This window comes from Caloenas nicobarica, chromosome 8, assembly GCF_036013445.1.
Source record: "Caloenas nicobarica isolate bCalNic1 chromosome 8, bCalNic1.hap1, whole genome shotgun sequence".
Classification (NCBI taxonomy): domain Eukaryota; kingdom Metazoa; phylum Chordata; class Aves; order Columbiformes; family Columbidae; genus Caloenas; species Caloenas nicobarica.
Genome location: NC_088252.1, coordinates 29,146,142 through 29,163,403, shown reverse-complemented (window position 1 = coordinate 29,163,403; position 17,262 = coordinate 29,146,142). Strand labels below are relative to the sequence as shown.

The 17,262-nt window shown below is 49.4% G+C and overlaps 1 protein-coding gene across 1 annotated transcript in view; it reads left to right on the top strand.

The window, feature by feature from the left end:
• The window catches only part of MED12L (mediator complex subunit 12L), a 96,754-nt gene extending 87,906 nt beyond the window's left edge, over nt 1-8,848 (top strand). Inside the window, exons 30-36 of the mRNA XM_065640564.1 lie at nt 958-1,069; nt 2,256-2,345; nt 3,774-3,883; nt 4,351-4,486; nt 4,993-5,154; nt 6,252-6,608; nt 8,705-8,848. Of these exons, the coding sequence (XP_065496636.1) occupies nt 958-1,069; nt 2,256-2,345; nt 3,774-3,883; nt 4,351-4,486; nt 4,993-5,154; nt 6,252-6,608; nt 8,705-8,848 (1,111 nt within the window). The remainder of the gene's footprint in view (nt 1-957; nt 1,070-2,255; nt 2,346-3,773; nt 3,884-4,350; nt 4,487-4,992; nt 5,155-6,251; nt 6,609-8,704) is intronic.
• Nucleotides 8,849-17,262: the final 8,414 nt, after the last annotated feature.

Genomic DNA, 17,262 nt, shown 5'->3' with positions numbered 1-17,262 from the left:
AAATTAATGAGAAAATTGAGAGGTGTTCCTACCATGTTGTTCCTAAAATCTTAAAAATTGGTCTTTAATGTGACTTTTGAAAATGCAGACTTTCTATTTTGCTCCTTTTATGGGACTTTGGGATTTTGCCATTCCTTTATACTAATTGTCACCTAAATTGCTGGAGTCATGTTAAACGACAAGTTAAAAAAACCCTATGGAAATGAATACTTGTAATAGATACACACACGCATGTGTGGATATGTATTTATGTTGTGTTTACGGATGCCTGTAATAGTCTAGGAGTTTCTATACCTAAAACTGCAAAAATCGTTGCATGAGCTGTAACTCAAATCCCTTTGCTGACATTTCTAACTTCCACATCACATTGTACCTCCAAATTTATCTGTGTATTTCTTTCAGTTTGTCTGAATTTTATGTTTATAATGAATACATATTAATCTAAAAAAAAGAAGAAGAAATCTGAAAGCACTGCCATTGCTATGGCGTGTGTCCTGCAGCCAGCTCTGGCTGCATCGCAGTTCATCTGAGTGGAATTTGGGCAGCTGTGACTGTAACCAGCGCATGTAGGGGAACCTCCCTGGGGTTCACTTCAGACCACTAACGTGGATTAGACGCTTCAGCTGTCTCATCTCCACTACAATTATGTCCCTGGTTAACCAAAGTCGTCTTGAAGCAGCACGTTGTGTTTGTGGGTCAGGCTGTCGAGTGTCCTGCGGTTCCTGGTCGCTCAGGGGTGACACAGATAATTCGTGTGTTGGCACTGGCTGCTGCTCTGCCTGCTGGGGTGCGTGTGCTTCTAATTCCTCTGGCAAGGCTTTAATTAACGAAACCAGGAACAGACACAGAGGGAGGCAGTGCCACTTCCAGGGAAAACAGGTAGACCAAACAAGGAAAGGAGTGAGGATGGGAAGGATCAAAATAACTTCGCTAACTGCCTGTGTTTGCCTCTCAAAGCATGTCCCTGCTGAGTCAGCAACCTTTCCTGTCCTTGGTGCTCACCTGCCTCAAGGGACAGGATGAGCAACGCGAAGGGCTTCTGACATCCCTGCAGAATCAAGTTAATCAGGTAAAACAAGCACAGGACCATGAGCACCCTTCGTTAGATGCTTTGTGTGTCATCAGTTTTATGTGTGTACGATGCTGTAAAACCAGGAAAATTGCAGTGCGGTGGTGTGCCAAAAGGAACAGGCACACACAAGGAAGGGAGAATGGGGAGGTGTTTGTTCCTTTCTGAGAGGGAATGCATCTTTTTTTCTAAAATTGTTACCGAGAAAGATAATGAGCTTGAGTCTGGTTTCAGTTCCTTCCAGGAAAAACAATAGAAGATGTTTATCCTGAGAGAAACAATCTTCTCAGTCTCTAGTTTGATCATGAGAAGTTTCTATAAGTTTAATTCTTTCCTTCTTTAGGAAAACCTTTAATCTTCTCCAGCTGGTATAGATGAGGAGTTTTTCATATTTTAAACCCCAATATTGCTTGTCCCAAAGCGGCCCTTGGCTACAGCTCCTCCTTTGGGTCGCTCACAGCTCTGCTGATCCTGCTCCAGAGCTCCTGCTCCCGCTGGTTCCTGTGGAGCCTTCGCAGCTCCCGAGACTCCGCGAACGTGGATGTACGAGTGCCCAGGGCCGCGGAGGCACCTTTCCTTTCTTCTGTCTCTGCTTTCTGGTAGTTACTGTGACAGGGACAGCTGATACCTGTGGGGCCGTTATTTTCTCATGTTCCCCTCAGCTCAGGCCCAGGCTGTGATGTACGTTCACATCCTAGTCAGACTCATCCCTTTGATATTTTTATCCCTGTTGTTACTGCTACCTGGGCTTTGTTTTTGCTGTGTGGGTTCTCCCCCAAAATGCAGCTGCTCCGGGTTCCCTAATGTTCTGGTCGTTTCTCATGCAGAGATCCTGCCAGGTCCTGCTGGGAACCTGCATCCAGTGCAGGAGATCTATTTATTGTACTTAGATGCGGTGAACTGTTAAGTAGGGTGTTTGAAACAGCGTTTTTAATAAATACATAATGAAGCTGCTTACTTTCTTTTTGCTACAACAGGAAGATCTAGTCACATAATCAATAGCAGATTATCAGCTCTTTACAAATTATTTTTTTCCCCTGCTAGTTTGCTTAATCTGCTCTAAGCCTTAAACAGGCATGAGGATAAAAAGGTTAATGATTCCTTATAGATAATGATCAGAAACACTTCAAAGGGAGACTAGTCCTTTACAGGAAGAAAACAACCTTAATAGAATGCTTTTTCTTAGATCCTGAGTAACTGGAGGGAAGAACGGTCCCAGGACGATGTAAAAGCCAGGCAGATGATGCACAAATCCCTGCAGCTGCGTCTGAACTTGGTAAGAAACCTCAGCTGGTTACCCCGGTGTCATCAACAGAGGTGGCAGCCGCTCTGGGTGGGTGGCGAGGAGGGACCATGGCAGAGCCCCACGGGGGCTGGGTGTCCCTGAGAGCTGCCACCCCCAGCCCCCCGTGTCACCCTCCGCTGGGCTGGGGACGGCGAGTCCTCACCAGGACATCACCCCCAGGGCTCCGGCCCAGGCCCAGCGGAGGAGCCGGGGCAGGGTCCTGGGCCGTGGGGACAGGCTGAGGCTCCTGCCCGGGGTGCCGGGGCTGGGGGCAGCCCCAGGCGGGGCTGTCAGTGCCCCCTGCCCTGGCGCGGGCCCTCTGCTCCCTGGGGGCTCGGCTCTGCTCTTCCTGCCTCTCTGCCTTCAGGTGGTGCCTCCTGACCATTACATTTGGACATCATTCGTAGAAAATTAATAGGAAGGACAGCCTATACCTTATTTCTGCCTTATTTTTGTGCTGCTTTCTTCCTTTGGGTGTCCCTGGAACTTCAGAAATGTATCACTGGTTTGCGGACATGCCAGACCGTTGTCCACTGATGGTTCATCCCTGTGTAACAGCGAAGATTTTCTGGAATTAGGCAGTCAATACACCCAAGACTTTGAGAACTCTAAGGGAGCATCACATTAGCTATTTTAGCTTACATGTGCCATTTCAGTTGCTGCTACTTGGATATGTGTATTAATCAACTTAGAAAGGTTCCATCAAGTTCTCCAACGTCCCACGTCTCTTGACACCTCTCCACCAGCTGTCAGGGCCACCACAGCTTGTTGAGCACGGGGCAGTGGGGGCGTGGAGACTGCATGTCAGGCCAAACGAGGGAGCAGCGAGGCAGCAGTAACACTGCAGCGCTTCGCTCCTGCCACCTCTTTGGAAGCTGCTCAGGTGTGGCTGTGCAGCCAGAGCGACTTGAGGTGACTGCATATAAGTAAAGCAGCGGTCACCTGCCACGGGGCAGCATGGAGACACGTGCTTTATTGTGGGCTGGGAGAACTCTCGATATGGGCAATTTTTGGCTTATCATTAAAGCAGCAAGATTTTATCCTTCTATAAACCATAAACCACACATGTAGTTCAAGGAAGAATCTTCTTAGATACAGACTCAGCAAGGCTTAGGAGCTAAAAACAGGTACTGAGAATTGAAACAGTCTCTGTGTTTATTGAGCAAGACACACCCCTGAACTAAGCTTTAAGCATGGAGAATGTTTTGCGTTTCTATAGTTCCTGCTTAGGAGAAACTTTCTGCTGGGAGCATGGGCTGGGGAGGGAAAGTTATTTAAAGTCAGCACTTGAAGATGGCATTCAGCACATGAGAACTCATGGGACTGGGGAGCAGTATTTATTCACAATTAATAGATCTGATAAGGACAGCGTGCGGCCGTGAGGTGTGTGCAGAGCCCTGTGATCTGTGTGTTTTGCAGGTGGGTGGGATGTTTGATACTGTGCAGAGGAGCACCCAATGGACCACAGACTGGGCACTGCTGCTCCTCCAGATCATCACCTCGGGAACTGTGGATCTGCAGACCAACAAGTACGGCTGCACAGTTTAAACAAGCTAATTCATGTCCTGAGTGCTTTTAAGCTTCAATTGCATGGATGTTATTGTTTTGTTTTTCTTACTGTTAGCCCATTAGTCCTTGAGTGCAACTTAGGTGCTCGGGGCTGGGCTGGGAGCTCCTCTCCTTTGGGAAGCTCTGCAGCCAAGATTTGCACCTTCCTTACCCAGCACGTACCCGAGCGCTGCCCTAAGCTGCCTGTCACTCCTGCTGACTGTCCCTGGGCGGCTGTGCCGGGGCTCTGAGCCGGGGCTCTGCATCAGACTCGCGTGTGTCTTGACAGTCCCACCTGCCACGTGTACAGGGGGGTCACGCATGCGAGCTGAGGTGTGTGTGCGCACAGAAAGCCCTGCAAAACCCGGCTGGGTGCAGAGGGGTGTGTGTAGCCTCTGCCGGGAATGTCTGTCCCGGATCTCCTGGTAATTCTTGTCTTTGCTCCCAGTGAATTGTTCACAACCGTGCTCGACATGCTGAGCGTCCTCATCAACGGGACACTTGCTTCGGACTTGTCAAACGCTTCCCAAGGAGGGCCTGAGGAAAACAAAAGGGCTTACATGAATTTAGTGAAAAAATTAAAAGTAAGTGTTATATGTTGTCATTTTCAGCATTTCTTTTGAATTGCATTGTGTGCTCATCTTTTCATCCCATCATTTCTAGTTCTGGGAAGACCTCTTGGAAAAAGAGGAGAGACTGAAACAGTGCTAGTGATAACAAGGAGAAAAAGAAGAAAAAAATAGAGGAATGTGGGGCTGGGAAGACAGATTTCTAAGATTTTCTTCATATTAAGTTAAAATTAAGGCTCCTTCAAGACAGTTACTTTTATTCACGTGTGAGCCACTAATTTGTATTATGTAATTTCTACGTTCTGTCTAAACAAGAGATTAAAAGAACTTACATTCTTTTAAAAAAAAAAAGGAAAAAAGAAGGAAAAAAACCCTTGCAAAGCCACTTGTTTAAATTTAGTAAAAGCACAAGGAAATGATTCATCCAGAAACTGGACAATTTCTAATAGTGAAAGCAGTGCAATCTTTCTCTTCCTTTTTCCTCCCTTTCTGTTTGATGGATTGGTGTATTTACTCTCTAGAAGGAGCTGGGAGACAAGCACTCAGAAAGCATCGACGGGGTTCGCCAGCTGCTCCCTTTGCCAAAGCTGACCTGTGATATTATTACCTGTGAGCCAATGGGGTCCTTGATCGACACCAAGGGGAACAAAATCGCAGGATTTGACTCCATTGATAAGAAACAGGCAAGAGTAAACATTGGTGTTTATCTCAGGTTTTTGTGATTTTTGAAGTGTGGGAAATTCAAGCAAACAGGTACAGCTTGTACAGTACGTGCATTTATATCCAGTGTCACACAAGCCCCACGCTTGTGCTGTCGTACCGTGTTCTGGTGCGTGCTCGGTCCTCACCGCGGCTCCAGCCCCGCGGTCTGAGACAGGGAGGCTCCTCTGAGCAGCGATGCCGGGGTGAGGAACACGGGGCTCATTGGATGATCCCTGTACAAATAGTTGCAAATGGCAGATGGCTTTTTGGTTTGGAATGTGTTTCTGTTCCACATGTTCTTGCACAGTTGTTTTTTCTGTGTGAAAATTCTCAGGCAGAGTGTGAAACTGGGAGCTGCCAGACCCCAGCCAGTGTGCTGGGACAGTTGTCCCCAAACCAGGGCTCTGTCACCCGCTGTGCCTGGGACTGTTGTCCCCAAACCAGGGCTCTGTCACCCGCTGTGCCTGGGACTGTTGTCCCCAAACCAGGGCTCTGTCACCCGCTGTGCCTGGGACCCGGCACCAGCAGCCTCCCTGGTCCCAGCCTCCCCTCCCTGCTGTCTCTCTGGTGTCTGCAGTCTCCGAGCTTTAGCTCCATGTGCTTCTGTAGTGGGAACAGTTTCATGCCACGTATACGAATGGGAGAGTCTGGGGAACCGTTCCCTGAGTTGTTCCAAATTCAGCCGTCATTTGCTGCACGCCCTTGTTAAATACCCAGAGCACACAGTCGGTTTGAAACTGCTGATGTGATGAGCGGTGACGTGAGCTTGCTCGCTTTTGCGATACAGGGTCTTCACTGGTATCAGACATCTCCACAAAAGTCGCCAGAAAGGAAATTACATTTGACTTGAACAGCAGAAGCTCTTACAAAAGTGTTTGCTTTTCAAGCAGAATCCTACAGCTGTGAGCTCATTTGACCCGGGAGCCTTCTGAGCGGTTACTTGCTGGGAGGAGGATGGAGGGTGATCCTGCTCACAAAAAAGGGAGGAAAAAGGGAGTGGGGGAGCAAGTGTATTAGTTGTTTTGGATTTTTGGGAATATGAAGGGATGCATAATTTTTATGTGAATTTATTTAACAGGGTCTTCAGGTTTCAACAAAACAAAAGGTGTCCCCTTGGGATTTATTTGAAGGTCACAGAAGTCCTGCTCCTCTCTCCTGGGCATGGTTTGGTACAGTTCGTGTCGACAGGAAGGTGATGAAGTACAAGGAGCAGCAGCATCTCCTCCTGCACCACACGCACACCAAGCCCAGGCCCCGCAGTTACTACCTCGAGCCCTTGGCCCTTCCTCCCGAAGAGGAGGAGCCCAGCACCCCCGTGTCTCAGGAGCCAGAGGGGCGGCCAGGAGAGCTCTCGGGTCAGGGAAGACTTGCCACGGACGACGAGAAGAAGGCAAAGGGCAGGAAGCGAAAGTCCAAGTCAAGCTCAAGGGCTGATGTGAGTGGCTGGTGCCCCATACAAATGGGAAATATCTCACTGGAGCATCTGATGTCACACGGTGCTGTCTGTGTAAAATACGCTAAACAGGATCTTACTAAATATTATTCAGGTTCTGTATGTGCTTTCTCTGGTTTCAATTATGTTCCATTTATATTGAGAGCCAAGACGTTGGTTTAAACCCAGGTCCCACTCCGATGGAAATGGGTTTGAAGGAGGCTCTTCCACACAGATAAACTCTGCACTGTGCAGCTTGTAGCGGTTTCTGATACGCTTTCCCTTTTGGTTTTTATGGGTTTTTGAGATGTGGGTTCCTCAGGTGAAGAATCACTTAACGCAAGGCTTTGAAAAGACGCCTGGCCGCAGGTTCTGGTGGCAGCGCGCGGCGCGGTCGCGTCCTGCTCACGCTGCTGCCGCGCGGTCGCACGGGAGGGCTGGGACAGCTCTGTCCGCGGCCAGCTCGTCTGTCCGCGTGTTGCATTCTAAGTAGCTGTAATTTTAAGATCACTTTCTGGTCTTTTTGATGTTTCAGTTAAGTTCTTCCTGTTATTTATATACTGATACAATTACTGTTATTTATATACTGATACAGTGAGCTGTCCTTGTGCTATACCTAATTATTGCCTGCAGAAAATACTTGCTATTAAGGTAAAAATGGATGCTGTGTGTATGAAGTCGTTAGTGTTAATTACCTCTGGGCAGCCTGAGATCTGATTTTTACATCATTGCAAACGACAACAGGAACCACCTCTGTCCTGTAGGACAGTAGGAGAATGGGCATTATGGATGAGCTGGTGAGGTCGGCATGCCAGTAACGTTCTCTTTTTCTGTCTGCTTTAGGACTCTCTGCAGAACAGCTTCTCCAGAGCGCCGGCCGCCCGCTCGCCGGGTCCGTGCCCGCTGGGCCCTGGCCAGCCGGTGCCCTGGGGCTGCGGCACACGGGGCACGCCGGGCGCCCCCCTGCACAGCCAGCCCCTGCCCACAGGTGCCACGGCTCGTTCTTGTGACCGCGCCGTGTCTCTGACGTGCTCTGGAGCTCGCCGTGGCTGCCAGTGCCGTTCGTTTGATCCCTTAGTTAGCCCTTTTTGTTTGTTTGTTTGTTAAGGGCTTTCTATTAGCAGTCTCAGGTCTGTCTCTGTTAAGCTGTTAAGCTTTTTGGTACCTAAGCAAAAATGACCTGCTGGGGTGACAATATAGGGAAGGTGTCAGGAGTTCAATGAGGAGTGAAGTAAGGGAGGGATGATTAAAAGGGACGAATGACCCTTGGGTTATTTCTGCTTCATACCAAGAACCATGGTGGCCAATTTAACATCTGCTGGATGGAATAAATAAATCCATTGGTTCACATTTTTTCAGCATTTGTGATATGTGCTCAATTTTTTGTAGGTTTGTTTTGTTTCTTTCAGTTAATGTGTCACAGTTTGGCACAGGTATTTACTTGCTCTAGGGGGCAGCAGTTCATGATGTTTTGAGAAATACTGTTTTGTCCTCGGATATTATGCAGAAGTTTAGAAGTTTGGTTCCTGTTATAAATGTTAAATATTTTTTCTGAAGCTCCAAATACAACTAGATCTGTATTTTAAGTGTGTAAAAGTCTTCACAACATACTGCAGGGTGGCTACAAAGTTTAAGGAAATGCTGATTTTTAAAAATAAATGGTTAAGATTACCTTCATAAGTCTGACATATAATAATAGATACATGATTTTTGCCAAATAGCATAGAGTGCATAAATTATTGCCATCTCATTATAAAATTGGCTTCACATAATAAGCTGTTCATATCATGCTTTTGATGTGATGTGCAAATTTTCTTCAGCAGTAGTAGTCAAACGTTTTATGTGACACAGAACATGCAGCAGCCCATAGTGTTTTTACTTCTTGTTCTCATTTACACATGATAGTCTTCAAAGTTATTTTGCCCATTTAATTTTTCAAGCCAGTAATCTGGTTTCATCCCATTCGCTGCCTGCCTTCCCAGAGATCAGTTTATCACCGTTCCCGCAGAGCCGAGCCGAGGGGAGCTGATGGTTAGCGGTGATCTGTCCCAGCGCTCTCGCGGAAGGCACAGACGCCTTTGTGTTTTGGGTGGTTTCAGGCGGTTCCAGGCTGGACCCCACGAGCTGCTTCGTTCCGAGCACCACGAAGCAAGCGCTGTCACAGCTGCTGCAGCGGCGCTGGGGCACGGCCCCGCAGGCCCCCGCCTTCCACGCCGCGCCCCCCCAGCACCTGCTCCCCGTGAGGCTCCTGCAGCACGAGCAGCCGCGGCTCCTCCGGCAGCCGGCACAGCCACGGACCCTCCAGGTTCGTCCAAACCCCCCAGGGCTTTGCCTTGCCCTGCATGGGCTATGGAGTGGAGAGCCGGTCGATACCTACCATTGCAATAACTCCCCAAATATCTGCTTTTCAACTTCGTTTATCCTTTGATCTCTTAGTCCCTTCTGTCTTTCCTGTGTTTCGTAAGTCGGGTTTTGCTCTGCTACTTGATGATATTCTTGTTGTGTCCCAGAGATTCCAGAGTGGAATGGCACGGTGCCACACACCGCCAAGATCCCAGTGAGCAGCAGAGGCTCAGCAATGCTGTTCACAGCTAAAACCCCAGGAGGTCCGGCAGGAGCCGTTTTCACTCACGTGTGCACACATACACCGGTGTTCTCTAGAAATAGCTGCTGTTTCTTCTTGTGACATCTTTGCAGAGCATGGCTGCTGTGCCAAACCGCACACGGCTGTTGTGCAACACCCTTGGAGCCTGAGCTCATTTCCAGCACATGGCTGCAGACAGGCTGCTTCGGAGTCGAGGGCTTAAGAACAGAAAATCGGGGTTTGGGATCACAGATAACCAGCAATGTCTGTACAGTAGTTGGTGGTAAACCCAATAACTTTTCACCTTTATTTTAAAGTCCTTCCCTACCCATTGTTACCCTCATGGCAGTATATACGATATGGCTCTTATGCTGTCTTGCCTCCAAACTCTATGATGTGCCCTCTGTGCATAAAATAGTCAAAATTTTCAGCAAATATCCTCGTAATTTCTCCCACACTGTCTCTGTCTTGTTACAGCTCCGTCATTATCCTTCTCATCCCTCTTTCAGTCTCTGCACGCATGCAAAGCCCTCTGCAGTGTTTTATCGTATCAGTAGATATTTCATCCCTCATTGGTGTCCTGTAGGCAAAGGATTAGGGACCCTAAATGCTGGGTGCGGGGCTCCACAGGGGCCGTTGCTTCCTGTGTGACAAACCCTGCAGTATTTCTCACGTGAGGCAGTATCACACTGTTTCAGTTACTGTGACAGAACACAGGCTTAAAGAAGAGCCTTGAGTAAAAAACCAGTGATCACTGCTTATGGCTAGGTGGGTCAAAAAGTGATAATATAAGGTCTAAAACACCACTTTATTCTCACATTTAAGAAATGCTGTTGTTTAACACTCACATCTAGAGGACAGAAGATGTTGCATTTCCCATTTGGTTTCAAACAGGGACGGTTTGAGAGACGTTAAGAACAAGGGCTGACTTCTGCTCCAGCGGGCTGCACGGACAGCTTGTTCACAAGGAGAATAAACTTATGAGGAAGGCATGAATCCATGCCGAAGTAAGATTAATAAGGTGTCTGTGATGAAATTTTTTTCCTTTAGGATGTCTGTAGCACTGCTATATCCCTTCAGGATGGCTTTGACAGCATCATGGTAACCACTCTGAGACTGTGAATTCCTTTTTCTTTCTTTCAACACACAGGCTGCACTTTTTGCTTTTGATGAGAACAATAAGCTTTGCCACTCATTTCATCCAGGTAGCACAGCAGCTGCATATGGGAAGGCTGCCAATACACTTGCACACACACAATATTTTTTTTCTTACAAATATTTCCAGTAACCACATCATTCATTATTTTTTTTTCTTCTTCTGTTGTGTTTCTTGCTGTGAAGAATTAGAGTAGCTGCAAGATAATGTCTGATGCTGTGTCCCTCTGAGCATGGCTGGTGTGTTTCCTCCTGCCCTCACTCCCCGCCCTGGCCCAGTTCTCCCCACCGCAGCGTGGGGCCGTGTCTGACCGTGACGTGTCTGATGGTGACGTGTCTTTCAGGGCCAGCCCATGGACCAAGCTGCTCTTTTCACTCTGCAAGTCCGACCTCCGTCTCAGCTTCCCCAGTACCCGGCGCTGCCGCACGCACAGGTACGGTGCTGCCGCACGCACAGGTACGGCGCTGCTGCACGCACAGGTACGGCGCTGCCGCATGCACAGGTACGGTGCTGCCGCACGCACGGGTACGGCGCTGCCGCATGCACAGGTACGGCGCTGCCGCATGCACAGGTACGGTGCTGCCGCATGCACAGGTACGGCGCTGCCGCATGCACAGGTACGGCGCTGCCGCATGCACAGGTACGGTGCTGCTGCATGCACAGGTACGGCGCTGCCGCACGCACGGGTACGGCGCTGCCACACGCACGGGTACGGCGCTGCCGCACGCACAGGTACGGCGCTGCCGCACGCACAGGTACGGTGCTGCCGCCGCGTTCTGTCTGCGCGATAACACGTGTGCAGGGAGCGCGGTGCCTCCCGCCTGCTGCTCCGTGCTGGACTCACCCCGTGTCCCTTCCCGGTGTGACAGTGCAGCCTCCTCCCTCAGCACCTGTGCTCTCCACATGCTGTAGCTCGTAAATGCTTTTAACGCAGTCACTTCCCAGCTTTTCCTGATGGTGTTGCTGGTAGAGGCGAGTGTACTCCAGCGTTAGGTCAGACATTGGGCCAGCTTTTGGTGAGCCAGTGACACCAGTGACTCTTTAAACTGAACCTTTGGTACGTCACAGTCGTGCTGCAACGTGGGACTTGGGGGTTGAAGAACAAAGCAGAGGGGTGGAGCTGGGGGGCAGAGCCCCGCTATGGTGCCATCAGTCCCTCCTGGGGACAGTGGCACGGGGCAGGGTCTGTCCTGCCTGGTGTGACCAGCGGCAGCTGCCTGACCACACACACAAGCGGGTACAGCTGGGGTGGGTACAGCTGGTGTGGGTACAGCCATGTGGGGACACGCGGCTCGGTGTGGGTACAGCCATGTGGGGACACGCGGCTCGGTGTGGGGACAGCCCGTGTGGCACCGCTGTGTCCAGGCTTTGGCTCATTGCTAAACACCATCTCTCTCCCAGTCCAGCCAGTCCCTGCGTGGGTGACGTCTCTCTGCTCCGTGTCCCCGCAGGGGCTGCCCCACGGCTACACCCCGGTGGCCCCGCAGCATTCGGGGGGGCTGGCGCTGCCCCCCAGCTGTGTCCCCCGTGCCCGGCCGGGCCCCGCGCTCACGGAGCGGCCGCCGCAGCCCCTGCCCGGCGCGTTCCTCCCGCCCCCGGCGGCCCCCGGCGCCCAGCCCGCCACGGACACTCAGCGGTGAGCACCGCGGGGACACCCGGGGCTGGGGGCAGCTCTGTGGGGAGCCCTACGGCTTTATTTAAAATAGCATATTAATCTAAAGGAGCTTAACAATGGCTCTCATTAGCACTAAATTTGCCTTTCTTTCCAATTTCCCCATTTTTTCCTTAATTTAATTTTTAATTTAAGTTGGTCGTGGTGCACCTTGTAGCCCAGCTGTCCTCTGTGTTTGCAGAACATAAAAATTAATGTAAAGATGGGTGTTGGATCCTGTTTCACCACACGCACACACACAGATATGACAGGCATATTATGCAAACAAGTGTGTGCTATTAAACATTAATAAATATTCCAGGTTTACTGAAGATTCTGTAGTCGAAAAAACACAAGACCAACTTGGTAGTTCAACTAGCAATAGACAAATGAGTTTTGCTTAAGCCTGAATACACGAAATTGACTTCACTTTGGAAGCACATTTTTAATGAAATCAGTGTTTCTGGAGTTGTGAACATTACCACACGTTCTGCAATAATCGCTGGTTCCTTAACTACTTTTAAATTCTTGCAAACCTGGGGATCTTGAGGGTATGCTCAGCTCTGGGTGTGTTCGCACCCCTTCAGACAGTTTGCCCGTGGCTGGGTGGGCAGTGGGTATGAAAACCCACGGCTGCCGGCGCTGGGGCCGGAGCTGCCGGCCTGACTCGCCTTGTCGTTACTGAGTCTTAAACAGCTACACTGAATTCCCAGCCAGTTAACGTGTTTGCCCCATGTATCTCTTTCTGCTTTGTCAATGTTAATTAATCCTGTAACATCCTACACAATTATTTCTTACTTGGTGTATTTTTTCAGTATTTTAGGAAGTAGAAAGTCTTTATAATCCGTATTAAATTCATGGTAATGTAACTAGGGATGTTTTTGTTGGGAGAATGTTTTAGTGCTTATGTGAAATTCTTGCTTGAAATGTAGAAACTCATCACTCCTCCTAATAAAGCAAGAATTGAATGCTTGGATCTGTTCTTGTTTAGAGGAATGCGGTAGTACCTACATCAGTTACTGGGCAATAGCACGGTACAGCTTCTATTATGGGAATATTTTTCAAGCATTCATATTTGGAAGTATATTCTTCCTGTAAAGCTTAACGTCTTTTAAATCTGTAGAAGTCTAATGTCGCAGCTTATAGTTGAGTACTCCTAGACTCACCTGCGCTCTGTCTGCACATGAAGTATAATCCGCTGGTTTTTTTCCCCGACCAGACTGAGCCACCATCCCTTGCAGCCCAGCGCCCTGGCTGGAGGGGGACCGGAGGGTGCGTCGGCTGTTCCCCCCGTGCCGGGCCCCATCCCGGAGCCGCCGCGGCACCGGCAGCAGCTGCGGCAGCACCGGCTGTGCCAGGTGAGGGGCACGTCTGCGCACAGACCCCGTGGGATCCGTCACAGCCGCACACACTCTCTCGCCCGCGTGTTCACGTTAAGGCAGCAGAGCCTGGCGCTATCAACCCAAACTGCTTTTACTCGAGTGCAATAATTCAATGTTCACATTTAGGGTTTCCCAAAGAGAGCTCTGGGCGTACATGTCAAATCCAGTTCTTTCATTGTTCGGGATGATAGAACCTCTGGAGAAGGGAGATTTGAGAGCGGCCGAGCTCAGTGTGCTGAGACAAAAGCAGTGGTTGTGCTCTCCCCTGTACACTGGAATCAAATCCAAGGGCTTGCTTCCAGTCTGGCCTATTTCCTGTATTCGGATTCGGTGATGTATTTTTCATTTGGAGGTATCAGTTTATCAGCTGAATACGTAGGGCTTGGCACAGGGGAAGTAAATCAAGTTAAAAATCCGTCCTATGGCCCTTTGATGGTTGGAGTTACTTTCACGTTTTCATTTTCATGCAATAGCTACCTGTGCCAATTCTTGTCCAACGATCATCTATTTTATCTAAATATTTTGTTGTTGTAGTAAACTAAAAGTACTGGCTTTTGAGTGCTTTTGTGTCTGTTACCAATGCCGCGTGTCAGCCATGGTGTGGCTGGTGATGCAGGTGCAGGGCTGCGAGGTGTATCCCCAAAGCGTGCTGGACACGCGTCGCGAGGAGCCGCGGCGCCGGGCTCGTTCTGGGGCAGCGCACGCGTCGTGTCACCTTGTCCCTTCTCTCGGTTGCAGGCGCAGCAGCCGGCGCAGCAGCAGGTGCTCGCTCTGCAGCCTGTGCAGCCGCGGCCCTTGGTAAGCAGAGGTGACCGCCGGTGTTTGGGGCGATGACGGGGGTTTTGTCACTCGTGGAGACGGGTGGCGCATGGGGACAGGTTTGTGTCAGGGCCCCCGTGTCACCGCCCGCCTGCTGTGCTGCCACTGCGGTGCCTGTGCAAACTTAACTGCATTAAATCTCTATGTGAATTCAAATGGGGAAAAATGAGATGCTTTAAGGTCATCCTCAGGCTTATTCCTGGCGCAGCGTGGCTCGGTGACTATTTGAAAATCTGGTACAGAACCAAGTGCTGTAACCCCCACTGAACGTCGGGGATGTTTTTGTCTGGGGTCTAATGATGCCATGTTGTGGTCCCAAAGCAGCAAGCTCAGGTACATTAACACCTTAACACTGCAGGAATGAACTTTTCCTGTTTATGCGTGCTGCGCTGGGTGTTTTTATTATTGTTATCCTAAATTAATGTATCGTGCTAATAATGAATAGCCCATGCTAACTTTAAAAACTTGTTGACAAATCTATGTTTGCTGCTGATGCATATAAGTTGGTGGATTTTTTTTGTCTTTGCAATATTTTGAAGTGAAAGCAGGATAACGTACACAGCTGAGACTACTTGTGGGCCCAGGTTTTGCTGTGACACCAAGCAAAGCGCTACCTGAAAGGGCAGGTGTTGGTGGTTGGTGTTTCTGTGCCCGTGCTGGGGCTGCGAGTGTCCGCGCTCCCTCTGCCGTCAGCTGCGGTGCTGCCAGCTGTCCCAGCGCAGCAGTGGCCTCCGTGTGCTGGCTCTGTGTCCCCAGCAGCCTCCGTGTGCTGGTTCTGTGTCCCCAGCGGCCTCCGTGTGCTGGTTCTGTGTCCCCAGCGGCCTCCGTGTGCTGGTTCTGTGTCCCCCAAAGCCCTGGTGTGGGGGGAACACTTTTAATTAACCTCAGCATTTACCAAGGACTGGTAGCCAGAAGATTACACAATGTATTTTAGGTGAAGGATTTGGTTTCAGGAAGGGAAAAGATGCTGAAGTCTTGTAAAATGCTGAAACTCCCTTCAGTGAGCCTCAGGTTTCACAGGAACAAAGCGCGGGCGTTTCTGCAGCCATGCGATGGCATCAGAGCATCGAATAACTCGGGTTGTACTCAGCACATCAGGGTTTCAAACGCGTCAGGCACGTGTGTCCCCGTGCAGATGCACAAAAATCCCTGCGAGGTGCATGCATTTCCACCAGATGTAATGAAGGAAAGCTGCAGGGCTTGGGCAGCAGCTCTAGGGAGCTCAGAGCCCTCGGTGGCACTCGGCTGAGTGTCCCTCGTCTGTCCCGTTGGTGCTGCAGTTCCCCAGGCCGGGCTTGCAGCAGACGCAGCAGCAGCAGCAGACGGCAGCGCTGGTCAGGCAGCTCCAGAAGCAGCTCTCCAGTAAGTCTGGGTGTGCACGGACATACGTAAATATATATATATATATATTTGAACGTGGGTTTATCTTTCTGGAGGTGTCCTGCCTATTTAAACGCTGCCATACGCACATGTAAGTAATTCACCCCGGCAGCTGGTTACCCATCCCGCAGCGAGGCAACAGCACAGTTGTGGTGCTCACGCATCCCAGGGCTTTCTGCTGCTCCCGGAGGACCCCGTGGCCCCCGCAGGGCAGGGGCTGGTGGCCCTGTCACAATCTGCCGCGTGTTTTGTCCCCTCGCTTCTGCAGTCCAACCGCAGGCAACGTCCCCCAGCAAACCCGCACCTCCCGCCTGCACTAGGTGGTACCGAAGGGAACATACTGACTTGCTGCTGCTGCTGTGTGAAATTCGGGTATTCTTCTGTATTTCTGTAGAGCAGAGTCATGAGGCACAAACACGTCCCTGTGCTTTGTCACCAGGTAACCAGGCGCAGCAAGGAGGCAACCAGTACGGGAACCCCCATCACTTCTGACGGGGACACTCCCGAGATGCCACGTCACGTTTGCACTGAGGGACAGGACGTTCAAAATTCAATGCACTACTTATTGCTAGAAAGCAAACTTTAGTTTTCTTATTATTTCAATAGTGATTTTTTGTGCTGCAGTTGATGTGAATATGTAACAAGGTGGGTTTATTGGGTTTGGGGATGTTCTTGCATTTAACTAGATTTAAATGTATGGACTGTGGGCCTATTTGAAGTATGTTATTGTAGATTTTATGCATTTGGTGCTTTTTAAGTCCCGTTATTTTGACAAGGACAAAGAATGCTGGATCTATTTATTTCTGGGAAACACTTATTTTCTAGGTGTTCTTTTGTTGTAGTTTTTTTTGGTTTGTTTTTTAAAGAACTGCACTGGACCAAACTACTGAACCAAAAGGCACTTCTGATTTTGGCATAAAAGTTAATTTGTTCATTATAAATGTTCACCTGTTTCTTTGTTGGTAGAACAAGCATCAATTTAAATTGTGTTTATTTGACTGTGATTTTCGTATGCACTTTATAAAGTTCCTTGTTTAAAGTACCACTTTTGCTCTCATTGTGGTGAGAAGGTGCTGAAGTGGGTTTATCGCTTGTATTAGAACGTCTTAAAGTTTATATTCAGAGCCACACTGTAACGTTAATAAAGCTACTGGAAGTAGCAGCGTTTCCTCTTTGTTCTGTTCAGGTGATGGGTTTGGCAGGAGCGCACGGTGCGGTGACAGGGATTGATTTTTTTTTTTTTTTTTTTAAAGGCATTCATTTGGAAAGTGGAACGCGCATGACATTTAAAATATACATAGGAATATTTTTTCCCTGTTTTGTATTAACTCAACTTGCTTGATTTACCATCCAAAGAGTTTCTAGATGGTATCAGCCAGGTTTCTGTGGAGGGGGCAGCGCCTGGAGGCACCGATGGAGCACCACTCGCTGCACCGACCCCAGGAGAGGTATCACAGGTTGTGACTGGCTTCTAGAACTGCCAGGTAAGTCTTACTCATGTAAGAATTATTTCTGTTCAGTTTTTCTTAAGGAGACTTACTGTTGTTCATAGTAGCTAAAGCTGTTCTAGATACGGACTGGCGAGATTGGCGTCACCCAGCCGTTTGTGGGTCCTGCTCCGGCAGCCCTGTGGGACGAGGGAGCGCACGCAGCAACCCGGCTGGGCCTGACGTGGGGAAATGAGC